This window comes from Python bivittatus, unplaced genomic scaffold, assembly GCF_059951505.1.
Source record: "Python bivittatus isolate LINGU-HERP-01145 unplaced genomic scaffold, Pbiv_v1 ctg000050_np1212, whole genome shotgun sequence".
NCBI classification, from domain to species: Eukaryota; Metazoa; Chordata; class Lepidosauria; order Squamata; family Pythonidae; genus Python; species Python bivittatus.
The window spans coordinates 11,795,052-11,821,744 of NW_028277033.1; the positions used below are offsets into that span (position 1 = coordinate 11,795,052).

General features: G+C 50.5%; 1 protein-coding gene across 2 annotated transcripts; it reads right to left on the reverse strand.

Moving 5' to 3' along the window:
• Positions 1-653: 653 nt before the first annotated feature.
• Positions 654-26,517, reverse strand: RTKN2 (rhotekin 2). Of its 2 annotated transcripts, none has more exons than XM_088130040.1 (11): positions 26,246-26,517; positions 23,016-23,074; positions 20,966-21,019; positions 20,171-20,288; positions 19,465-19,668; positions 16,659-16,753; positions 14,256-14,362; positions 12,215-12,343; positions 9,675-9,840; positions 8,894-9,001; positions 654-6,600 (listed from the first exon to the last, which is right to left on the reverse strand). In XM_088130040.1, the coding sequence occupies exons 1-11, from the start codon at positions 26,455-26,457 to the stop codon at positions 6,398-6,400; spliced, it is 1,455 nt and encodes a 484-aa protein (XP_087986166.1). In that variant the 5' UTR covers positions 26,458-26,517; the 3' UTR covers positions 654-6,397. The 2 variants fall into 2 exon arrangements, with proteins under 2 accessions (XP_087986166.1, XP_087986162.1); XM_088130036.1 differs by having other exon boundaries at positions 655-6,600; positions 12,215-12,346; positions 26,246-26,507.
• Between the last annotated feature and the right edge of the window lie 176 nt (positions 26,518-26,693).

Genomic DNA, 26,693 nt, shown 5'->3' on the forward strand with positions numbered 1-26,693 from the left:
ACTCAGCTGTTATTCCCATCAAGGAAAAGCAGAAAAGCTAATCCTTTGGGGCACATAAACATAGTGACAGACTCAAACAGTCATACACTAAGTTGTCCTTTACACAGTGTAGCAGCTGGTCCAGACCTAGAACAGATTAACTGCCTGCCTTATCTTTTATTTTATTTCAAATGGTATAGTTGGCACCTCATTTTTATCCAGCAGATTTGGGTTCCTGCCTTCACCCTTAACCTTTGTGTCCCAATTACCTATGTGGGAAAATTCACCTTACATTTCTGCGAAGAGAGCCAGGATTTCGTGTGATGTTGATTTCATGGCACCCAAGGCTCGAAGAGCACGACACCGGCCTCCTCGCTTTTCTAGAGTCTGGAGCGGGGCTTGTTCCATCTGCATGCAGGACAACAGGCCAGCCCGCGCCACCGACTGAGATGCTGCAGCTCTGACGCATCGGGCCTGGCGCCCTCCTCCTTGCACCGGCGAAAAGACCGCTGGCGCAGGGAGATGGTGGGGCAGGTGGGCGGGCATGCGGACTTCCAACTCTCTGCTGAGTTACCGGGCGCTGCCGTTTTCATGACACGGAATTCAGCTTCAGCACCGGGCTTCTTGCATGAGCTTCAGCTGTTGGAATTCACTGAGATTAAAATGCATTTATTTATTCTCATCTCACTGTCTGTGAGATGGGCAGCTACATAAATTTGACAAACAAACGAACAAAAATCTAAATCTAAATCTAAAACCGCAGTTCAAATATTTGGATCCGGGGGACCAGAAACGCTTGGCCGATTCTAACAGAGGCAGGAAGGCAGAAAATGCCACCTGCCAAAGCAGCCACCCAGCCCGCCTGCGACTGGGCCAGCACCATCCCGCTGCTCCCTTCTGCGCAGGGGAGCCTGCTCAGAAACCCCCGGGCAGAGCAGTTGACAGCATGGCCTAGTGCGCCCCCCTCAAGCCCAGATGGTGGCTCGTGGGGTGCTTAACGCCAGCAGGCGAGGATGTTGGGCAGACCCTTGAGAGACGGTTAGCCACAGCCCCACTTCTATGGGGAGCCCTGATAGGCACGGGCCCCCGAGGTCCTTCTTCGCCCAAGAGAAAGATACAGCAGCAGCAGCTCTGTGGCCCTGAAGCCCCGTGGCTGCTCCGGCTGCAGGCGAGCAGACTTTATTTTTTATTTATTTATTTATTTATTTATTTAACTTGTCCCCGCCCATCTCCCCACAATGGGGGACTCTGGGCGGCTTACAACACACTAAAAACATAAATACAATTAAAAGTTATAAAAACCAAGCATTAAAAAATAAAAAAGCTAAAGCTAAAAGACTACTCTTTTTCACAACCCTTTCTGTGCCAAGAAGGTAAGACGGCCAAGAGGGGCACGGAAATCGAGGCACTCTAAATTTGAGATAGCAGGTCAAAGCGAAAGATCAGCCTCCAAAAGCTGACACGGTGCGATCAGCAAGCCGTTCTTCTGAGAAGGAAAGCATGAGGATAGCTGCCTTGGGAAACAAAACTGCTTAAAGATAACTTTTCATGGAGTAAGACCAATGCATTTTAGATGTTTTGTGGAAAGATTTTTATGTGCATTTATACTGTACATATGGCAGATGTCAATATAATCACTTGGTCGTAGCTATATTAAGGTAAGGTAATATCCTATCTTGCTTCAGAATCCCCTGCAGCAAACAGCTACTACTTTGTTGGGAAGTGATTTTCATTAAACCATTCATCTTTACTGCTTTTTTCAAAAAATCCACCAGACTGCAGCATTCTTCATAAACTCCTAAACCACTCAAGTTTCCCCAAGACTGAAGTATCTCCTTCTTAGAGCAGTTTGTTGATGGTCGTTAGACAACAACAGAACATCTGAGTTAGTCAGTGGTGAAATGTTACCTCTGCTCTTTTAATGCGCATTTCCATCCTGCTCAGTCTCGGTCTTTATGGCACATTGACCCCCCTGTGCTTGGGTTGCCGCAGATCACGTGCACCAGGACTCAGCAGGGCGTCATTCGGAGGGTGGGCCTACCTGCCCACCCACCCACTCACCCACCCTCAGAACGTTCAGTAGCCCCCCTTAGGAATATTCCATCTTTTTCAGGGCAGGCACCATCATCACCCTTCACTTCCACCACGTGGACACAGACACGTGCAGCTCGCCTCCCGAAGCTCCCAGAGGAAGCAGATACTTTTTTTTTTTTAACCACATTATTTATATGAAATGTTTATGTAATTTGTTCTGCGCTCTTCACATACTGTGGCATCCTTGGCACTCTCTGAGCTGGTTGTTTGCGTGCAGACATTTCATTACCTGACTAGGTACCCTCATCAGTCCTTGTGAGTGTGGGGTCTGCACCCTGTTTATCTACAGTAGCTCTTCTATTAGTACTTTAGAAACAACAAAGCAACTAGAGATTATTGCACTCACTGAAGTACGCTAAAGGGAAATGAATGTCCGATGGTGTAATACCTCTTATCATTTTTCTGAATATTTCCTTTTTTAGCATGATAATGGCTATAATCAGTCTGTTGGGGCTGTGATCAACAATCACCAGTAGTTAGCTTTATTTTAATTTTCTGCCTTGTTCTCAGAGGAAGGTGACCACTGGTTCTTCACTTTTAGCCCAGGGAATCTATTCAACAGATCGTACCGTTCAAGAAATTAACTAAGACAAACGTAGTTTCTTTTATTTCATCGGTGTCAAGGAAGCCTAACTGGGAATGCTAAAACTATACCTTTAAAAAAGCGTAAGAACGCCTAAACCATATTCTCCATGTTGTCTGGAAAGACTCTGCCCTAAAGCAAAGAGAAACTGACAGCTTTATTTCTGATCTCTTGTTCGCCTCTTTTGTGAAAACCAAAGCAGCCTAATAAACTAACAAAAAATGCTTCCTATTTAATCCCAGAACTTCTCACATTCCACATTTGTGTTGCACCGTACAGTATAAATATCCCTTTTCCCCGGTTGCTTTATCTTAGAATGACAAACAATACTGAAAACATTTTAGTAGCAAAGTGAACATATACTGTGTTATTAATCAACATTTCAGATACAAAGTTACAAACGAAGTTTTAGCCATAAAATTGATTTATCTATGTGAACAGGCTGAAGCTTTAGACTGTCACACAACTACTAATTCCAGCCACATCATGTAAGGTTGAAAAGGTACCTCAAGTACAGTGTTTCCCAGCCAGCTGCCCTGCAGATGCCCTGAACTGCAGTTCCATCATCCTCAGCCATTGGCACAGGAAGGCCGAGAACTCGCGCTCCAGGCAGAGGCCGGCTCACGTCAACGGGCTGCCCGTTTCCACGCCCAGCCCTTCTCAGGGGTGGCGTTTCCGAGCCCCACATCCTCCGCTTCGCCCTCTACCCCAACAGGCCCTCCACTTTAGGTTGGACTGCGCAGCTCGCAGATAGCATTTAGCTCCCTTGAACGCTGTGTCAGCAGACCTACTGCTAAATAAACGTAGATTTCTTAAATGCAGATTTAGTAACTACCTAAATAAATTGCATTCCTTTAAAGATTTCCCTCAAGGGAAGGGCGAGCGGGATTCCAGGTTTGTTCCCCCAGCCTCCTACCGACTACACCAGCTTCACTATTGGGAGTCCCGTGAAGGGGAAGAGGACCGAGCGGACCCTCTGAGAAATCAGAAGTCCTTGTGCGCTGCTTGGGAACCGAGTCTTACAGCCTCAACCGTTTTGGGTGCACGGAGTTGGGTTGTGCCTGGGACCCAGAACCATGCAGGGCTTCTGCGGGTGAAATCTCTAATCCTAGATGGAAGAGAGCTGGGGTTTGTTTGGGGGCTTTCCGCAAGCCAGTTCCAAGCCAAATTGTTCTTTTCCCTAATTAACCCACATTGATGTTTAATTGGGCAGATAACGTGATGGAATGGTGTTATGAAGGCCATGCTCAGGGAGATAAGCGTTTCCTTAGCCCTCAACAGGAGCGTGGGAAGTTTAAGATGAGACTGTCACCACCCTAAGGAATTCACGGTGTTGTGGCTGGCTGGCTTGGGCATTTAGGTTCAGTCTGGAGAGATTTCTGTCTTGAGGTTGAAGCTAATAAATGCAGCTGAACTGTATGTGCACTGTCTCGTGGAGTTCTTTGGGCTGAACCTGAAAGATAAATTATCGCAGAAATCTTTCTTGTAATCCATGGAAACTAAACATTTTTTTTAAATGGGCATCCCCCCTCCCCCAATTTCAGCTGCCTTTTGATATTCCGTAAATAGCAGCAACAAAGATTTCTCCCTTTCCCATCCCATGGGAAAAGCCCACTTGGTGGAGGAAGAGAATGCTTCTACTAAACCCATTTATTGGGTTAAGAGCTCGTCAGACTAGGTTTGCAGGATCAATCCCTTACCTGAGAGCTGCTCTGCAAATTCCACCTCAGTTGCAAAAGCTAGCAACTATTTGGGCTGAAAGGGGGCTTCCTCTACAGGCACCGTCCCTGGACTGCCCTGGATTATTGAGTTACTAATCAAATAAAGGTGGAGGAATCTGAAATGGCTAATGGCAGGTGGCTAATCTGTCTTTCGAGGGGTGGAGTCATGCCAGGATCCTTATGACCTACCTACTATTCTGGAGTCTTGAAAATGGAAAAGGTTGCGTAATTGGCACTGCCCGCTGCCAGCAAAAAGGATTCTGCCATCCTCATTATGGAACAAGACAGCATTGATCTCAGACCACATTACCTTTATTACTTTGCTACATTTCCTTTATTCTGCTTTTTCAAAAAAACACAACTTAAAAACAGGTAAACATGAACCTCCAGAGTATATAATGCATCACATACACTACAAAAATTAATACATACAGAAAACACTACTTGATGAAAAGCCATCAAATATCGTACTAACACCTAAAGTATTTGTTTTCCATCATCCCACAGATCTGCGGTCTCCAACCAACCAACCAAGAGCTATTTCTTTGTTAAAGCCAAACACTTAGTGGAAAATAGATATTTTAAAAAGGAGATATTTGAGAGAAGTACCTTGATGTAGTACCAGTTTCAGTCACCCAAATAAAGTTCTGATGTCAATTGAACATAAATTCTGTTTCTATTTTGTTTGCAAGACAGAATCTATTTCTTGCTAATATAAACCCATCCAATTTTTTACTACTGGCTGTGGAAATTATTCAGAAGAACATTGGGATTTTAGATAAATATACAACACCTTTTAGCTTTTAAGAACTTAATTTAGATGGTGGCTTTTACGAATACAGGGGAAAACATTAAAAATCGGGGAGGGGGCTTCTGATCCTTTCAGATGGCTTTGAGCAGCTCTTCCATCCCATCCTATTCATAGCAAAACAGCTACAAATATATTCTATTTAAGGAGATTCCAAAATAGCGACTCTCAGAGATTCACGCTGCCCAATAAACCAGAGGATTTTTTAGATAACGGATCAGAAGACGAAGCCGTGCAGATGTTCCATTTTCCAGGTGAGCTCAACTGCAAAATCTGGGGCTCCTGACCACATCTGCAGGAGACTTTTGGAGGGCAGGACCACCTCCTTCTCACGGGCTACCTGCCCCCCCCAGCTGGTGGTGGATCAGGAACCATCCTGCGCACAAGCCGCCTGGTCTAAGACGCACCAGGGGGCCCATCCTGCCACAGCAGGCAGGAATGGTGGCGGCGGCAGCAAGGGAGAGGTGGGGAGAAGCGTCAGTGGCTTTCCAGGACCTCCAGTGCCCAGCTGCCCAGGCAAAAGGGGGGTCAGGGCCAAGGAAGCAGCGCCCACTTCCAAGCGGGTGGGGCCCAGAGCCCCACCTCCACGTCTTCTGGCGCCGGGGAAGAGTGGCAGCTGACCAGACCCCAGGCACAGCCACCTCCTCTTCCAGGTGACGCAGAGGGAGGCTTAAAAAAAAAGGAAATCGAGAACCTTTCAGCACCCTTGTCTGTTGACTGGCCCAGCAGACTTTTACAGGCTGAAGGCAAGGGGCCAGCTGGGAGAAAGGCAAGTGTTAAATACGCCTTTGTGGAAGAAGGTTATACTGAAGTTTGGGAGCTGAGAGCCCTGGAGCCCTTCGAATGTCTCCTGTGCTAAAGGATGCCGCTGACTTGCATTTTTGCTAAAAAAAACAAAATGTGAGAAACCACAAATGTTGTGGAGAGGCTGACTCTTCCTTCAACCTACTGAGCCAGGCTGTTTGAGGGGATAAAGAAAGCACCGTCTCTCTGAGAATATACTGAACATCGGCTGGATACGCCTGGGCTTGCAAGTGGGGGTGGGGGTCCACCCTTTCCACGCAGGTACCAAAAAGGCTTTGGAGCTAAGGGAGTCTCCACGAGCGGGGAACGGCGGGAGGTTGTGTGCGAGCCCCGAGGAGCCGTTCCGGCATGCAAGAGGCAGTGGTGTCAGAGGCTTTCCTCAGGGGTGCAGCGCTGCAGAGAGGCGGATCAGGGCCTGGAAGGGGGCTCCCTTACTTGGCTTGTCCCCGCGGGGTCCTGCCTTGCTTGGGGGCTGCTCCCGTTCAGCCCCTGAGGAGAGCTGCCAAGGGCGTCCACTTCATCCGGGCCGGCCAGCCGGGCCCCCCGGCCTTCCTCCATTTGGCGCCGAGCTCTGGCAACTAAGGAGTCGGGCTTCACTGGCGAATCGATGCCTGGCACATTTTAAAGACAACACAAAAGTGTCACCACCCTGGACTGAGCTGAGCTGCAACGCTGACCCCACGGGTGAGACCTTCACCCCCCAGGAACGACCAAGGAATGGCCCAGGGGCCACAGAAATGACTTTACTTGAGCAAGAAAAAGGCACCTCCTAATATTTTGAATACAGATAATTTACTGTCCGCCAAGTGGCAACTTTTAGAAAATGGAAAGCTTTATCCAGTGCAATCCACAGCCGGCTGAAGCCTGGCTGCTCATGCTCAATTTTGGAACAGATTCTTAGTGCTACACTGGGGAGAGGGAATGGACACAAAGGATGTTGCCCCTCGTGAACTTCCTTTCCTTTCACTCAGCCTCCAAGTGCCTCTCCTCAGCCCCTTATGGCAGCTGCCTCTTTTCCCCAACCCCCTCCCTGGAGACCACGTGGCCCTCCACAACAAGGCCTTCAGCAGTCGACCTACTCGCAATACAGCTCAGATATTAGTCTGCTTGATTCAGCAAAATACTGGCAATGAGAGACCCTCTCCTTCTACTCAGTGGCAGGCATCCACAAACCGTGACCGGACTTTGGAGCCGACAATTGCGTCCTGCTAGTCAGCTGGAAAATCCCGTCCCCAAGAACACTGCCCACGACTGGCCAGATTGTTCCTTCTTCCCCTGAAGGGGCAGGTTATATATTATACAAGTGGCAGACATGTTGTATTTCTTGATAAGACCTCAGTCCCACCCTTGGCTGCTCTTTAACCAGGGACCTCGGATTTCAGCTCTTCGTTGGTGCGCACCTCAGAATAGCTGGTACAATCTGGGCTTGTTTCAAAGAGACAATCTAGACTTGCCTATAGCTGGTTTGAGGTAGCCAGTAGTTTCCCATGTGGGTAAACAAAGGAACAAAAAGTTTACTGCCATGGGGGACTTAATGCTTATTTTAAAAAACAGGCCTTCCTTCCCAGGAGTCCTGTGCATTGCAGTAAGTCCCCGGGGCCCAGGAGGCTTTCTTTCAAGTCAGCCTATAAATCTTACTCTGGAAGCAGCCAAGAGGACAGAAAATCTCTCTGCAGCATGGGGGATGGGTAAGATCACGTAACCCCACAATGCTGGCACGCTGGGCCAAGGGAAGATGAGGGTATGAACTGACTTTTGTGTTTAACCTTCTTAAGCTGCCAGAGAGAGTCTCTGGGGCATAGAAGCTGTGGCAATAAATAAAGAGGTTAAAAGGTACTTCCTGTGCCCCTGGACAGGCTACGGGTCCCCCCACAGCCCAAGCCCTGCCAAGTGGCCAGAGAGTTTGCCAGGGTGATTCCTGGCTTCCAGCACGTGCCTGTCCCGCCTGTCCCCCATGGACATCCCTTGGCCCTGTCTCAGCCCAGCAGCGCGGTCTCCCTGCCATCCTAGTTCCAGGCAATCCACACGGATGCTGAAGACCGGGGCTGTGCCAAAAGGGGCTTGCAGGGTCTGCAGCCCCTGAAAGCAGCTGCCTCTCTTCCCAGGATCACATGGCTTCCCTCAGCAGCTGCAGCGCAATCCTGGGAAAAGACCCATGGTCTCAGGGTGTCGCAGCCGGCTGATGCCCAAAGCCCCTTTTTGCCCTCAAATCTGAAGCCCTGGGCAGCCCCAGTAAACAGGTTCACCATCATCCACCATCCTCGCCGCCTCCCGCTCTCCCGCCACCCATGCTCCCTACGCCCTGCTGCCCCCAGGGCGCCCCTGGCTGGTCACCCTTGGCCCCTGGCCCATCCGCGAGGCAGTGGCCCTTCCTGCTGAGGGAAGATGGGGGGGCTGTAAAAAGCTGCTGAGGAAATAACGTCTGAACCAAGATGCTGGGCAACGATCTTATGCCATAACTGGGATGGGCAAGTCATCTGAATTCCTACTAGTACAAAAGAAATATCTGCAAATGTAGTTCTAGCCCACCTTGGTTTGAAGGGGGACATTCACAGAAGCATTTGACAATATGGGCATTTTGGTTCTTGGTTTCTCCTGAAAATAATTCACTATGGAGCTGGACTAGATATTCCCCAAACCCCGCCCAACCCTGACATATTACGGTCTGTCAGCTCCGGATTGCCTCCTGGCCACAGGCGACAATCGGAGAAAAACCAGACCTCCAGAAAAACCGTAAGCAACTGGCTTGTCCAGAACAGAGGATCGCTCAGCCCAAAGATCTCTCTAACTAATGGACGCCCAACTGTTCAGTGCCCCCCAATGCCCGCTGGCCTTGCAGCAACGCAGAGATTAGCTGGGCGGGGAGGCTTCGGGGGACGGGGCCCTGCGCCCTCCCTCACTTACTCAGCTCTTGGTAAACTGAAGCGGCTTCTCCAGCCAAGAACAACGGGGGTTTCCGCGGGGACCTAATCTCCATCGTCATGAATTCTTCACAACAGTGTTTCCACTGACCTGAAAGGAATCAGCAAGCAGGCAGAGTTCATATTCTCCACTTTTAAATATTAGAATTATACGCGGCCAACGCAACCAGGTTCAAAAATAGCACTTTCCCCCATAAAAACCGGTATCGCTATTTTTATAATTGCTCCAGATTGACAGGTAAACCCAACCTCAGTACCGTGATCATCTCTTGGGTAAGCATAACGTCTCTGAATTGACCACAGCCAAGCTAACCGGTATCTCCTATTTCCAAAACAGGATATGGGTAATTGTAGTGCATGTCCCAACCCCATCTTTACAATCTGACGCCTTCACAACTTTACACTCAGTTATTTCAGTCTGACGTAGTCATTTATTGTATTACTATTATTGCAACCAACTTCTTGTGAATGAGTAGTTTGACTGGTTTTGAGATTTTTCCATACGTCAGTCAACCAATTGATTATTGCTAGACTTTGACAGAAAGGAAAAAGCCAGCTTGGATGGGTTTCAAGAGCCACTTTCTGAGGCTGCGAAGAGACTGGCGTGGACAGCCACGGAAGGTCAGATTATGCCAGCTTCGAGAGATTCTGCTCTGACCGCCGAAGCGGGAGGAGGCCTCGGGCAAAGACTGCGCAAGGCCACCTGCCGGGCTGGGGCTTTCCTTCGCCCTCGCAGCGCAGGAAAAAGACGACGATCCACTTACTAAAATCAAAAAAGTGCTGCCAGAAAGCTTCCATCCACCTGCAAAGGTCTTCCCGGCTTTCCGCTGCAAAAACCTGAGCCGTGGCCTCGCCAGCCTCAGAGTTGATGACTGAGAAATTATTGGTCTTTTTCCCAGCCTCTGTATCCACAGGACGAATTCGGGTTCCCTAAATGTTGCATAAAAAACAGAGCAAAACCATCATGTTGCCATGCACATTTCCAGGCTCCCTCAACCTGGTTTCAGCCGAAACACACGCCCGCGCTTCCCCCTCTCGTCCTGCCTGTCAGCTCATTAACATGCAACTTCACTGTTACATACATTGTCCTGGTGGGAAAAATAGATACCCCAGGGACTGTCAGTCTATCAAAACCTGCAGAATATTCTTAAGAGTGCAGATTTTGAAAGAGACTTTACTGGAAGAGTTGTTTGAAAGGCAGGCAGCTGTTCGTAGCTTATCTGATGAATTTGCTCATTTAAACGTTTCATTCTAAAAATAGAAGATTGAGTAATGCATCCATAAATGCTGTGTCCTATTAATGCAGGTAACCATAGATACTAGCACAAAATTAAGTCAAGGAGTTTCATATTCAACAGGTTAGAACTCCAAGTGACAACAGTTCATTTAGCATTTGCTACATGTCTCGTGCCACAAATGCTTTTATGAAACAAAAGCTGTTCTCTGATGAAAACCAGTTTATTCTTCATTTGACTATTCAAGGGGCGGAAGATGCTAACTTCAGCAGTGATAGGCCAATCCTTCTGAAGCTGCAATACATTACGCAGCAGATGGAAAGTATCCAAGGAACTGCATATTAAGTATCCTACTTAAAAGATACTTCGGCAGCAGAATACAGATTTAAGGGAGCTGAAGGTGTGCCCGTCCGGCCGCCTGGCGGAAGCCTCTCTCCCACGTGGCCGGTGGGCTTCAGAGCCGGCTCTCCCACCGAACCAAGGCTTTTGCAAAAACCAGCATGGGGGAGCGGGGGACAGAGGCTGCCGCTTCCTGCTGGTGGGACGGGGCTCCCCTCGCTGCCACCTTCTGCCAGAAGAGAGAAGGCAACCCCTCTCTGTGGCCCAGGGAGGGGGCAGGGGGCCCACCGCCGGTCCCTCTGCTGCCAGGACAGGGGTTGGGCAGGGGGCCGGACACGCCTCTCAAGTCTGAAGCCCAAGAGCGGCTCTGACGGTCAGGGCTTCCTGTCCCGGGTCTGGGCAGCCCCGGCACTATTCGGTCAGTCCCCAGACACGGGGAGGGTGGACTGAAATGGATGGGGGAGGGGAGGGGAGGGGAGGGGAGGACGGCGCTTGGTCATGGAGCTCGTAAAGCAGAGCAAGACAGGGCAGAACCAGGAAAGGGGCTCTCCCTGCTGCAGGAAGCAGGACCCGGCACGTGGCCCTGCTCTCACCTGAGGGAACGGGGGGCAATGCCCACTCTGGTCCACCCTGCTCTGCTGTCGCAAAAAGATGTTAGTGGTAGCAGAAACAGGGAGCCCAGTTGCCCAAAGGGCCTGCTGCGGGGGAACTGAAGCCGACTGCTGCAATTTCCGCCACGGAGGCCGCAGGAGGGGCAGCGGCCGCAGCCTGTCCTTTCTCGCGGAAGCCCCTTCGGCCTAGGGCAGCAACGTCCTCCGCGACAGCCCTGACCGGGTGGCGCTTTCCTCGTCTGAACCTAACGGCTGATTGCAGGGCGGCGGGGAAGAGTCTCACAGCATCTTTCCACTGGCTCTGGGTAAGGCAGAATCAGGAGATTTGCCACTGAAATCTTCTAGATCTCAGGACCTAAGAAGAGGGCCCCCCCAGCACCAGGGACAAAGAGGGGTTCCCAACTGGCCTCTCAGCTGCCCTCGCCCTTTGATTCGGGCTGGCTCCGAGGCGCCATTTCCTGCTTCTCTAAACTGGAGTCCTGCTTACCGAGAAACCGTGCCACAGAGGAGCCAGGATTAGGGTGGCAGAGGAGGAGGAAAGGCGCAATAGCCTCCCCAAGCCATATCGAGCCATGCTAAAAAAACAAACAAACCCAAAATAACTGGCCATGTCTCGAATATGTGTATTTAAGTTGTGGCTTGATGGCCGTCTTTCTTGGCAGTAACCCTTCCCGTCTTCTCTCATTTATTCTGCTCCGACACTTCAGGGAGAGGTTTCCTACCACTTTCTTTGCGCTCCCAGGATTTCCCCCAATTCGACAGCAAAACATCAGACACAGCGGTGCCATTTTCTGCTTCCAACCTCTTGAATAAGCAATAAAGAGGAGGTTAGTCCCCAGTGGGTACACGGCGCTGTCCTACTAAATTCCCCAAGTTGGGAAAGTAAGTTTCAACCGACTGCCTCCATCAGGGAAAACCCCCTGGGCGCAGATCCCACTCAGTTCCAGTCCAGGTCGAAAAGGGGTGCTGTTTTTGCCGCCCCCTGCTCTTAAGCCCACATTTCCCACACAGGGAATGCCGCCCTTCACACACACAAACATTTAGTCAAGGTAAGATGAACGAACTGTAACAAGAACACAAAAACTTGATGTTAAGCTGATTAAGCGATGTTTATATTACCCGGTTGATGGAAACGGACAAAGCGGGCTCCGCATCGGCCTCCCTTTCTTCAGGGGCAGAATAGCAGAGCAGTCTGGCACCTCTCAGCACGCAGTACCGCCGCCTCCAGGCCCCCGGGATCCCCGCTGACTGCTGTAAGAAACGCCCCCGTCAGAGATCGCCACCAAAGATTATTTTACTCTCAGGCAAAGAAGAAGCCCCTCCCGGAGAGAGAAATTCTCAGCCAGTCCAATGGCCTTCAGGACACTGATGGCAATATTTCATTGACGGCTAAAGCAAGTATTAGAGGGGGCAACCTGTGGCGGCCTAGAGCATCCCCCCAAAGCCCCAGCAGAAATGCTGTCTCGCTACCGATGAGAGGGGCTCATCTTCACTTGGCCGGCCCTGTTCGTCCAGTCTCTTCGCCCACATTCACGTGGCATCCGGACCCCCAGCACCCACGTATTCACAGATGACCCCATAATCGAGATAAAACCTTTCACTAAAAGGACTCAGTGGCAAAGCCACAGAACCCGAAATGATAGTGACGGCATGCAGCGTATTTCCTGAAATGACCCCTTAAGACAAAACCAGCAGCAGTAAAGTTCGGGCATTACAAAAGGAAGCAGAAAAGAAGGAAATCCTCCCCTTGAGGCAAGGAGAAGCCACGAGGCCCATACAAGGCTTACTAACTGGAGCTGGCCTTTAAAGACCCCCAGTGGGCCTTGCCTGCCTCTCCGGGACGCCTCCCACGCTCAGGCCGAGAGCAGGCCCTCCTGGCGAGTCGAGCAGGAGGACCCTCCCTCCCTGGTGAGGGGGCCAGGCCTGCTGCCTTTCCGTCTCCGTCACAGCACCCTGGCTGCGGTGTCCGTGGATAGCCCGGGTGATCGGCGCCCTGGGAGGAGAGGGGCTGTTCTGCAGGAAGCCTTGAGGCTCAGCTGAAGACGGCAATGAAGTTTAAGAAGGTATTTATGCTGCCTGAGTTTCTGCTGGGGGTAGCAATTTAAGAATTGATCGCTGAAATTTAAGAGCTAATTGCAGTTTAAGAGCTCTTTGAATAATTTTTCTTCTAAAATAAGAGACCCTGTTTTCTATGACTCTGTCATCCCTTAATACCACAGTGCGCTATTCTAAAGATGCACTTCGGAGTAGGTCCCAATTAATTAATATGGATTTACCTGGATGTAATAAACATTTATTCCATACATTTATTCCAGTATTCTTTGGATAGCAAAGATTTAGCAAGAGACCAGATGCTTTGTTTTTTAAACACTCAGCCTCAAATACCTGATAGCACTAAAACACTTCTGGGCTGAAGATGTTTTATTTGCTGTGATCTTACCATTAATCACAACCCTCATTTTCCTATTTCTAATTTCAAAACTTTCCAAATTCCAAAATCTCCAATTTCCTATTTTCTTGCCAGGTAGTTTTCTTTACTTAGAATGTGGCCTCCCAAAAGAGACACGCTAGATCTCCAGCGTTGTTTCAGTGGCACCTTAAACAGGAAGGCTCCAAATGCATTTCTACCAACCACGACTTGGCTTCCTCTTTCAACCCCCAGTGATCTCCCCACTGACCCACAGGCTGCCCTGGGGGGTGGAGGTCGGGGGTGGACCAGCTTCCCCCACAGCCACAACATCTGGCCAAAGAGAGCCTCTCAAGTAGTCTTTGTAGTCGAAAAAGGTGCTCCTCCTGATTTTGGGCCGCCCCCCCGGACTAAACATGGCTTTCCTCTCTGACGTCAACCGGCAACCCATCAGGCCCCAGGCCTGGAGCGTGGCTTGATGCTGGTCTCAGGAAGGGGAAGAGTTCCGAACTCCCATGGGTTTGGGAGGCGTGAGAGAAACCCGCCTGCCTCTTTTGTGCTCCTCAGCGGGCCAGCCAGGTTGGGGGTCACGCGGGATACAGGCAGAACCTCCTTCAGCTCCCCCGACTGCTCCTGCTCCTTTGCCAAAGGCCTGATTTATAAGGGCAGCGACGGCAATGGTTTCCCAATTCTTGAAAAAGACGCCACCCGAACAAAAGATAGTGCCGGTGGAGACTCACTGAGTGTTTTTACCTGTTGGTTAAGAAATCCGGCCATCGCATCCCGGGTCATGCAGTACGGCTGAGCGACTAAGCGGCAACACACACTGCCATACAGCGGAAGCCAAAAAGGAGATTCCTCTAAAAAGAAAATCCAACCCAAACCAGTCCGTTAGATTACATACTCCTTGACCAAATTCATGCTGAACAATAATTTATTACCAGGCATGGAGCAAAAGATGGTGTTCTCACGAACAGTCAAGTCCTGATTTATGAATTCATTCCAATGCAAAATTTTTAGCCTGGAAAAAGGCTACAGAGAATGAGACTGGGTCCCACAATCTGCTCCTTCACTGGCTAATCAGATTCAGGGGGATCCCCCAGGCCAGAGCGGGGTACACTGGCCCTCTCGCATTCACGCTCCTGGCAAGTCCTGGCCTTGGGAAGCAGAAGCTCTCATATCAGGTAACACACACCCAAATATCTTGCAGCGGTCAACTGCCTCTACTTCACGAAGGATGGGTTGACCACAGGGAACTAAGGGACAGCAGATGCGTCGGCCGCCATCCTTATGCAAGAAACACGTATCTGGGAGTGCCAAAAGCTTCAGACCGCATGGTTCATTTTCCACTTAATCCCTGCAAACCTTCCTGGGTCAAGTGCCATCACAACGCACATCTAGTCCATCCTCTGTTTGAAACCCCAGTTCTCCAATTTTGACATTATCGTAGCTCACAGTGAGCAATCTGTTTTGGCCAAGAGCCACATTCAGACACAGAGACTTCTTGGCAGCCCCAAAGAGGAAAGGAGGGAGGGAGGGAGGGAGGGTGAAAGGGCATCTCCAGGAAAACACGAGCTTGTCCAGAATCATATGATGATTTCCCTGCCATTCCAAACAATGTTTTTTCTGTCAGAGAACTAGCAGCTTCTCTTCTTGAAGGAAATCTCATAGTCTGAACTCATGTTCTGGGGGAAGAAGATGGAGGCAAGATTGGGGAACCCCCACGAGGGGCTGGATCAGAAGCAACAGGAAAGGGTAAAAGGCAGACAGGGAGGACAGTAAGCGATGCAAGAGAACTTCAGGGTCCAGGCACTTTCCAGCAGCATCCTGCTCCAGCCCTTGGGTAGACTTATTTCTCAGCTGTCACTGCAAAGCGGTGTTATTCTTGGGGGGTGAGAAGGATCCAAAGGTGGCCCCCAGCCTTGGTTGTAGCAAGTGGTCTGTGGGCTTTGGACCATGCAGTTATTTATTATTTTAAGCATCTATAAGGCTGCCTGTCTCAACTCTGTTCATAAAAAAGTTCATAAAAATATAAACTGGAGCAAAATACAGTGGTACCTCGGTTCACGAACTTAATTCGTTCCACGACTCTGGTCGCGAACCGAATTGGTCGCGAACCGAATCAAATTTTCCCATAAGGTTCAATGTAAATAAGGTTAATCTGTTCTGAACCATATGTATTTTTTTAAAAAACCACAAAAATATGACACAAAGTACAGTCTGAAGAGAGAGAACGCTAACCTTGCTCGAGGCGACTTCTGGCGTGGAGGACAGGAAGGCGGGTGGGGAGGCGGTTATTGCTTGGAGGGAGAGTCCCCCTCCCTACAGGAAGCCACGACCACGTGTCACGGCAGGGAAGATGGCCGCGGGTCGTGTTCGTCACCAGATGCAGAGCTCGTGAACGGAAGCAAAATTTTGCGAACGGTGCTGTTCGTGAACCGAATTGTTCATGAACCGAAGCGTTCGTGAACCGAGGTATTACTGTATACTAAACCGGACAAAGCACAACACAACGCAATCAAGGCTCCAAGCAAAACTAACCCACCACACCTCCCAAAACATGCCTACCAAGCTCAACTAACATTCCGGCCCCAATTCCTGCAGGAAAAGCCCATTTTTTCAAGGCCTTCTGGAAGGTGAACTCTCCTGAGCCAAATTTATTGTGGCATCTTCAGAATTTCTTCCTCAAAACAAGTATTTTCACACAGAGACCCAAATTATGTACTTACTACTGCCTCTCACATCCACATCTCCGCCCCAAAGCAAGGCAAATAAAAAGAAGCATGAACTACACGCAGCCTCCGAACGGAGGGCATCCGGAGAGCCCTGCTCTGCCCCGCCTGAAGTTCAGCAGGGCCAACCTTTCTCTCCCGCCAGCGGAGAGGAGACATTTTCCTCCTACTGATGCTTAAAGAAAACACAGAATAAAGCGAGAAAGGGCAAGGGCTTCAGAGAAGGGTTTTCTGAACCCTTCTGCTTCTTCTCTCCCTCCAAAAAGACGTTCGGGCTTCAGGGAGAAGAGTCTCCTGAACTCAGACAGGAACGCGATCGCACCTGAAAGCGTTGGCAGGAGACGCAGCACGAAAAGCAAAGCTTCCCTAAGCCAATTTAGATGACTCCCCCCATTCATCATTAAGCGTATGCAGCGTAACTTACCCTTTCCCACAAGGGTAAGGCTGTGGGCGCTGAAGCCATCCCTGGCATCCTCCAAGCGCAGGGACACGGACGCCAGCAAGCTGCATTTCACGCCACTGGTTAAGAGAGAGGAAACACGTTGGCCTCGAGTGGGCTCAATGGCATACTCTCGGCTTCTGCTCTTTGCTATCTGGGTCTCTCAAAAAGTGGTGGAAGACTTGGTGGAGAAGGAAGCGAGGGAGGGAGGGAGGGGATGGCCAGAAGGCTGCGCCTGGAGGGTCCAGAGCTTGAGGGCACATCAGCTGCGCCCAAGACTTGTGCAAGCGCACCCCCGTCCTGGGGGGGTCGGCTTCTGCCACCTGTCCCCCCCAATGGCTTCCTCCCTGATAGGATGGCACTGCGCACTTGGTCTCGCTGAAAGCACAGCCATCTCCACCTGCACTGGGAGCAGTTTTTATTGGGAATTGGCACGGTACAAGCCGAGATTCTATCGAGGGTCTCCTCCTGGCTTCCTGTTGCCTGGATATGCGTAAGGGGGAGGGAGGGGTGCTGTTGGCTTAGCCGTCAAAGGCAATCTAATGAGTTTAGGAGCATGGCTCCAAAGGTGAGAAGCGAGCAATTTATGGCTGGCATGTTCTGCCTCCTTTGTCTTTCCCTTGCGAGAACACAGAGGGGTTTTTTTTATTCTGTTTTTCTGTGACCAGGAACTGAGCCTTCTGTCCACACGCCCTGGAACCGTGTAACATAAACATGAAAAATGGCTTTTACAGTCCATAAATTCAAAGCGCCCTACATCAACCTATTTTTTACTTTTGTCACCATGGAGAGTTATTGGAGTTCACGATAAGCCCAGATCAACACAAGCTGCTTGCTTGAATACATTTAACTTCAAAGGACGTTTCCTTTTAGCATCTGGGAGCGGTAAGCACCTGAGAAAACCTGAATGCCATTTTCTTTATAAAAAACACCAATGCCCAGGTGGCAGCAGCCGGAGGAAAAGGAGCTGGCAGACGCCCTTTCAGCTGGGGTCTCCATAGCATCATTATTTTTAGAGCGATGGCCCTTACTCCTTTCTTTGTCCTGTGGTTATTTATCTTTGGGAGCCTAATTAACATTAAGGTTTATTTGCTTTTACTCAGCTCTTCATGTGGCTTCTCACAGCCGCGGTACAGCCCTAGAAGCACAATATCAATGTATCTACACACACACACCAAACCCTGAGACCAAAGAGAACAGAGTTCGGGGACCTTCTGTCCTGAGCCCTTGCCCTTGTCAAACTGACTGCAGGGCAACAATTTGTTTTCCTCGCTCTTCAGCATAAAGATCGTTGTGGTACGATTCCCATCAGCCTCTTGAAGGGAAATCACTGGAACCAGGGTTGGTTCTCAAGCGATTCCAGCCCCGGATTCTCAATTGCTAGACAAACACATCCAAGCCATCTATAACTGAAGTTTTTTGTTACCTTTTAAATAGCAGCGTTTCTTTTTATAAAAAGATGAAAGTCTTTTTGTGCTGAATGTTGAAGTTAGAGATCTTTACTATTTATAGTGCAAGTGTTGCCAAAGAAAACAAACTACTTCATTATTGAAATAGGCTTCACGGTAACATTTTCCTTCTAAAACCCTCTTTTTTGGCTAACTTCAATATATCGTTTCCTAAAACTGTTCCCATCTGCCAATTTCTTAGTACTTCAAATCTTTATCAGTTTTCAAATTTAACAGGCTAAGTAGCACTGCTAGCAGCATTTTGCTATATGTTTGAATTAGATTACTGCCTTAAATGGAAGCATCTTTGGACGAACAGGAAAGCCTTATTCTGTTGAAACTGGAAGAGGCGCTTCCATGCCGCAGCAATTTCTGCATATTTTGCCTCATTAATGCATTAAGATTTATTCTCTTCCTGGCTCTGACTGCCGATACGTCCCTTTGGGGTTGCCCTTGGAAGACCCACCTGCTGACTCCTTCGATCCCCTCTCCACGTTTCCCCCCGCTGCAGCACACCCTGTGGGGAAGCTCTGCCACCCGCAGGGCAGGCCAATTTCTCTCGTAGGCCCCCTGCCACACGCACCCTGCCTGCTGCGGTGCCCGGCCGACCTCCCACCTCCAAGGCCTGGCCCAGCTGCTTTCCCTGGAGGGGCTGGCACAGGCTGCTGGGCGTCAGGGACCGTCCCAGCGAAAGGGTGGCCTTGGGCCTTTAGGATGGCCCTTCCGAGGCCTCACACCTCCTCCAGGCAAATAACCCTTCCCACGTTTCAGAGGACAGGAGGCAATGTGCCAGCAAGGCAAATGCTAAATGGGATATCACAAAACTTCCAAGCAAGCTGCGGGAACCCACCGTAACCCCTCCACGGTGCCAAAACGTGGCCTTCCAGCCCATGAGCCTGTGAGCACCCACTGAGAGCACAGACCAGGCGCATCAGGGAAGGCAGCAACTTTGCGGCCTCTTCCCACAGCTGGAGACTGGCCCCCGCCATCTCTCAGCGCATTTGGGGAGCCAGCCAGAGTCACGTATATGAGAAGGCCGGCTACAGAAATTGGACAAGCAAACAAACAAACGCTTTCCTGGGAAAAGCCACTGCACTAACCGATCCCCGCACATGCACGCGTGCACACACACTCCAAGCCCTGTGACTCCCCCACTGGTCTGCCTGGGGGGCAGCCCGCACACAGGGACACGTGCGGGCGCAGAACGCCAGGTTATCCGAATCGCTTCGCCCACTTTCAGGAGAGCAAGAAGGTAGATTTCTAGAACTTAACTGGTCCAGACATGGAAAGCACTCTGAGAAACCCCCCATCTGACACAGCTCCCCAGATCCTAATTCACTCACGGTAGGACTGTTTCTGTGAGCAGGGGAGTCTCGAGGTTGCTTCTGTCTAAGGCAGAACTGAATTTTTTCCCAGTGCTTTTTCCCACTGAGGTTTTCAACTTCTTGACCAGCTTCCTGGGGGTGTTTGTGAGGGTCAAGACGTCGTCCTCACAGGAACAACTGTAGACCTCCACCTTCAGCTGGAAATCTGGCCCGGCTTCCTCACTAGAAAGTATGGGGCATGTTTCAGAAGGACTGATCATTTTAAAAATCAAATAAAGCTAATATTTCTGGTTTTTGTTTAATACATTGGCTGCTCTTCAGCAGAATGCTTCCAGCACAATTTAAAAGTGACACAATAAAATCTACACGTAAGATACTAACAGCGCAGGAACACAGAAATCAGCAGACACAAACAAGGCCATCACAACAGCCCCTACATTTGCCGGAGCGCCTGCCCGTGACTGACAGGCCCGCTCTACCCCCAAAGCCCTTGCCACGCGCACTGGTGCAGCACGACCTCTGCATCTGACCCTGGCCAGGCGCCCACCCGTGGATTCCTCAGCCACCAGGAGTGGGCCAGTCTCCCGTATTCCCCAGCAACATTTACAGTTTAGCCTTTGTGAACCTGCTGCTTCCAGAGTTATTCATCGGGTGGAGACTGCCCCAGATGAAGCTGCGTTTTCTAAGATTTTAAAACAGTGCAATTTGGGTCAGGAATACTCACAATATCGTTGCATTTTCTAAGCATATGTCTGTTACTGCATTATCCACAATAAGCAAGTCTGAATCATACACCTGGGCTCCTATTTTGAGTAAGCAAAAAACTGAGTAACGCTTGGTTCCTGCAAAACAGAAAACAAAAAACAGAACACTTCAAAATAACTTGTTGCATCACACACAGTTCAGCAGGCATTTATTTATTTGTTTGTTTGTTTGTAGGATTTACTGACTGCTTCAATCCTTAGGGTCTCTCGGTGTCGCATACAGCGAATGCAACACAGTAATAAAATATAGCTTAATATAATACAAACAGTAAACAATGAAATAAGTAACCGGATTTATGTCCTTCGTGTTCAAATAACTTAGCAAATCTCTTATTTTACAAATGAACTTTAAAAATCCCCCCAATAGCTCAGAAATTCATCAGGGTTTATATTCAGAGCATACATCATGTCTGGAAGTTCAAAACTCTTAAAATTAATTTTGTCCCAAAAAGATTACATTGAGAGAAAGAGAGAGAGAGAAGAGAGAAGAGAGAAGAGAGAGAGAGAGAGAAACCCTACCGACAGCCTCTGCAAAATCATGAATGAGGAATGAGGGATTAGAATATTTTGCTGTATTGAGCATCTCCAAACTTACAGAAACTAAAAGTGAAATCAGTCTGGGGAAGGGGAAGGCAGCGAAAACAGCATGTCTCCCAGCAGCGTGACACGTACAGACATTCCCCTTGAGAATTCATTCTAGATAATGCTCTGGACTGAATCACCATCACCATGAAGAGCTTCCACTAAATACGTACTGTTTTTGTTGTTGAAATGATCAGAGTTTTTCCACATCAATGGAATTCGTAAATCTAAAACAAAGAGAGAAAAATAAGCTTGGGGACACCACACTGTATGCCTAACACAATCCAAAAATTCAGAAGTTTCTATTTTCTTCCTTTGCTAGAATAAGGCAGGCACACTGTATCTCAACACTCAGTGTTAATTACAGAGTTTTTATTGGTAGCCTTTTACAAGGTCAAATGGAAAGATATCTTCCGTGAAGGGTTTTACAATCAGAAGTGAAAGTCTGAATTCTGAAGAGAAGTGAAAGTCTCTTCAGAATCCTAGGAGAAGCGTGTTCAGCCTATGTTGAACTTGTTGGACCGTCCAGACCATCTTTCTGTTTGGCTCGGGGACTTCACAACTTACAGGCCAAGGAGCGCAGCTCAACAGCAGCTGCTGATTTACACCCACACCTGGACTCTGTTCAAGGGTCTTAGAAAATGCGAGATATTTCCAGACCTGAAGCAGACTTCTTGGGCCAGCTTGGCCCACCATCTAGCCCAGGATATATCAAACCCCCATGCCAGTTCACCTGGGGCCACACGTCTGGCCTGGCAAGAAAGAAGAAAGACAGGGCAGGCAAAACTGATTGTGATGGTTCCTTGATTATTCCAGCACCTCACGAAAATTCTGTATGACTGCATTTTGTGAAGAATATTTGTTGTGGCCCCACCAACAGTAACTTGTAGGGCTCAGCAAGTGGCTATTACGGGGCGGCCGTTGTGCACTGGGGGAAAAACCAGGATAAACTTGGCTTTCAGATGAAGAGATGCAACCCAGAACTTGGCATACACACTGAGGCATTACATTCAGTATTATGCTTACTAAAACTACTTGCTCATTGACATTGAAAACTCAAAGTCCTTGGCTCTGGAAGGAGGCTCAAGCAAGGGGGCCGTAGCTACAGCGCAACGGGAACGGCAGCAGGAGGCAAAAGAGGCGAGGCCTTGGCCAAATTCACTCGACAGAGTGCGTTCGCAAAACCGTGTCCTTCAGCAACAAATCCCCCTGCCGATCTACTCTCAGGAGCCTCAGCTCTGAACCATTTTAGGGTTTAGTTGGACAACGGGTCTCGTCTTGCTTGAAGTCACATGAAGTAACAAAAGCCTGCCGGGAGGCACGATTCAGGGAAAATTATAACCAAACAGGCATGATCTGGGAATCTCTCAGAACTAAAAGTTGAGCCCACTGAGAGGGCCACATGAGATTTCTGCCCCCAAAGCTTACAGGTGAAATAAAGGAACAATAAAGAGGATAAAATGAGGGGGGAGGGAATGAGAAGCTGAAGCTGCAGCTGCACATGTTGAGACTCTGGGCTCATCCTTAGCAGCGCGCAAAGATGTCTGAGTAACCATCCACACGATGTCACCCCCCTCCCATCCAAGGGCTACTGCAGAAATGGCCTAAAATATTTCCTGTCCCACTGTTGGTGTGTCCCCTCTTCTCCCAACACAAATGTTACGGTATGGATAATCTATAATCACTGGAATTGGCTCGTGGGGTATTTCATTCTGCCCCCCCCGTCATCTTAAATGTTTTAGTCTTTTTATGTATATAGTTTTTTTTTTTAATATAGTTTGATTTTTTAACTAAATTAATGTGAATATTTATATTTTTAACTGTTTCTGAGGTTTGATTTTAACTGTGGGCCACCTGGAGTCACGCTCTGGGGGAGATGGGCAGCATATAAATAAAATAAAATAAAATAAAATAAAATCTGCGGCACTTTGATGACAACACTGGTGATGCCAGGATCTATCCCAACAGGTCCACTGAAGGCCTGCCTCCTCCCCACCTGGTCACTAGTCTCTGCTCTCTACGGCTCTTTTGCCTTGGACTGCAAGAGAGCCTTTAAAATTAAGGTGGTGAAAGAATTTTCTCTCCAAGCGATCCAACTTACTGAAGCCTAGTTAGACCCAAGGACAGAAAGATGGAGTGTGCATTTAAGCAGAAAGATGCTGCGCTGCAAGATAGGAGCCAGATCAGCACAATTTCTTTGTAGACGGCAGAAAATAAACATACCTGAAATGCCAACCTTCCCTCTACAGGCTACACGATCTTTAGCTGCAAAATCTGAGCATCTAACAAAAGAAACCAAAAATTCTAATTAGAAAGGAAAAAAAACTTAATTCTTTTCTCTTCTCTTCCAAGGTAAGCTTGTCTGAAGTCAAATAAACGGTACTACTAAAATGCTCAAGGGACAAAAAAGCCTAATAATTTAGAATGAAACCTTTTAGGGATTTAAAGCCTCATACATTTTTGCATTTATTAGAATAGATTGGTACCTATATATCCTCAAACATGAAATGCATGTGGAACTTTTATACAAGTCTTGCTAAGGAAAAAGCAAATTGTGGGTCGTGTCATTTGCCTTCTCAAAGACCTTTGAACACCAGTTGCAGCTGAAAGATCATACTTCAGGTGAATAAGTATATATATCTTTCTTATTTCTGACAGTTATGTGATTGAAGTAATTTGGTCACCGATAATAGAACAGATAATAGAAAGACCAGTACCATTGGAACCTACAAACATTTTTTTGGCTGAGTTTCTTTAAAAAACAAAATATAAACATTACAATTTACAAACCTCTCATACTAATATATATTTTTTTTCCCTAAACAAAGTTTTTCTAAAAACATTGCTATACTCTGCTCAGCAAGAAGAGCTGTACTGCTGTCACTCAGCCCAAAGAACGTATTGAGAACCGTGGGAATCTTATTTCCAGATGAGAAACTTTCATCATTCACCATCTCCAAGTGTGCAGAAGGAACACACTGGAGAAGATAAAAGATACCAGGAAGAATCTATTTCCTTTCTGTGTCACATTTTCACACAGATCATATGAGAAATGCATTGAACTGCTTAAGGCACAACTCTGCAGCATTAGGAGAACATGTCTAGAGGTAAATATCTCCAACAATTAAGGGACAACTCAAAAAACCCCCAAAACCTGACTACATAGTTTTATGAGCTGCCTAGCATCCTTAATGCTAACAGAATATTGCCAAATGAGAGTCACGCTTTGTTACTCTAAGTGACGCTCTAAATGCTCCGAGGATCCTGCTCTCTTAAAGACAGCGCCCATCCCTTCCACGCCATACCCCAGAAACCCAGAACATCTGCACTCATCCCCGTTTTCCTTCCTCCACAAATGTCAACCCCCAACTGGGAAGGTATTGGACGGCATTTGCCCCTTAGTCCTGCACGCTCTTCCGCTTCCCCGTCAGCTTCAGCTGCAGAACTCCACACCGCTGGGGGGAGAGGACCCTCAAGGCTTGGCGCTCAGCTCTTGTGCAGGGAGACCAGGGAGGCCAACGCACAAGCAAATCCATGCAAGCGGTTACGGGCATCCGCCTGCCTCGGGAAACCCATTTAGAACAATGTACGGTTTCTTTTTCTTTTCACAACTGTTATGACTTTGAAAGAGGGCTTTCAAAGCATTTAAAACAAAGTTAACTGTAGCTCTGTCACAGCTGAAACACATTCTTTGCGTTGCAGTTTGCTGAAGCTGTGACACTGCAGAATCGCCACTGAAAATCAGGAAGGCTTAGTGCTATCAGACGCTCCCGAGAAGGTCCGTTTCCTGCTCTCCAGGCCGTGACAGTACCAACATTGGCCAGGGGATGGCGCCAACCAATCACATATAAAACATAGGAAAATGGGAACAAGCCAGGTTCTAAGTACTGAGTGCCCAAGTGACCTCTTAGCAAAAACGTAAACTTGGCCACCAGACCCCTGTGATACCAAGCTCATCCCCCAGATCCCTTGGAGTTGAGGGTGGACAGTCCAGTCCTTGTGGCCAGCAGAGCCCTGTGCTTCTTTCAGACCACATTCTCCCAGCCGGCCACGAGGGACCCGCTTCAACGGGCAGCTCTGGGCGAACAGAGCCCACGTTTCTCCAGCAGTCTAGAAAGCTGCCTTCGCACGTGCCCCTCGCCCAACTGCCCGGGGCTCACCTTCTCCTTGGGGAGAGGGAAAGGGAAAGGGCCGATAAAGCGAAGAACAGGAAGGAGGCGAGAACGGAGAGCTGCCCCGTTCATGGGCTCCCCACTGGAACCTGAGCCTGCCACCGCGGCCCAGCACCTCAGGCGGAGAGCAGGTCTGCGTGTCAGCCGCTGGCCACTTCCCATCGCAAGGGCCCTGCTCCCGCGCTGGCCGGCTTCGATTCAAAACCGCGCCGGAGCCGTTCAGAGCGGAGGGTCCCCACCGCGCTGGCCCTTTCTGGCTGCAGCGCCGGCGTGGCCCCTGCCGGCGAGCCATTTGGTCGCCAGCTCCAAAGCGCGGCGTGAGGCGCTCAGCTGCAGCCGCCCACCCGGCTCGGCGCCCATCCGCAAGGCAAGCGTGGCACCCACGCGAACTCACGGGCAGGGCCGCGGGGCCTGCCGAAGCCCCCCCCCGGACCAAGTCAAACACGCTGTCGGGGTTGTTCGGGGGGCCGGGAGGAACGGAACCCACCGGAGCCGGACAGGCACCCGCGCGTGCAACAACCGAAGCCCGTGGGTCCTGGGAGAGGATTCTGCGCCCGGAACCCGACAGGCTGCCAAAAAGGTGCCCCGGAGAGCCGAAGGGCACACTTCGGCCACCCCGTGGACGCGTCTACTGCTTTTAGCCGGGCGCCAGGCCGAGGCGACGCCTAAACGGAGAGGCCTGGACGTCAGCGCCAAGCGCGGAACGCCGTCAAGACAGACGGGCGGCCCCTCCGAGGGCCGCGGGAACGCGGAGCACCGGGCGCAGAAGGCCCCCGGCGAGGCCCAGGCCCGGGCCGGGGCCCGCTTCCTTCGCGGCACGGGCGCAGACGCGGCTGCGGAGCCGGCGGTCCCGGCCGCCCGACGGAGGCGGCGCAAGGGCGGTGCGGGCAGCCCGGCGCGCGCCGTCCCGTGGCCCTGCTGCGTCCTGCTTCACCTCAGGTCCCCCCACGCCTTGAACCCCTTCGCCTCCTTCACCTTACCCTGCGGCATTCGCCCCGCCCCGCCCCGCCCCGCCCGCTTGACCGCGGCCGCCGCCCACCGTTTCCGGGGGCCGTTCAGCCGCCGCCCCGCTCGGCCCCTTCCGACCCTGCCAGGCCGGGCGCAGCGTGCCCGGCACTCCCTCCTCCCTCGCCGGGCTCCCGTTCGTTTCTAGGAGCCACCGGGGGGGGAGGCGGGGGGGAGGGTCGCGCTCGCGATTCGGGGCTCCGGGCGGCCCAGGCGCGCCCCCCGCCCGCCTCCCGCGGCCGCCGGGCGACGGGCCGGGCCGCGCGCGCCTCTCACCGCCCCGCCGCCGCGTCCGGCTCCTCCTCGTCCTCCTCGCTCCGCCGCCGCAGGTCCTCGCGGAGCGCCCGCAGGCGAGCGTCGCAGGCGGCCAGCGCCTTGGCGGCGCGCAGGGCCTGGTCCCTCCGGGTGCTCGCGGCCAGCAGCCTGCGGAGCCCCTCCCGCACCCGCGCCTCCGCCGCGACCCGCTCCCGCGCCCGCCGCGCCGCCATGGCCGCCGCCCGCCTTTCCCGCCTTTCCCGCTCGCCCCGCCCCCTGCCCCGGCGGCGGGCGGAGCTTCCGCCCCGGCTCCGCGATCGCCCGGTGGCCTCCCTTCCCGGCCCGCTCGCCCCTCCGGCCCTGGGGCCCCCCTCCGGCTCACGTCGCGCGTCTGGACCGCCGCGGCGTCGGGGCACGACGCGCGTTTCTTCCCGAGCGGGGCCGCTCCTGTTCCCGGACGGAGGGAAGG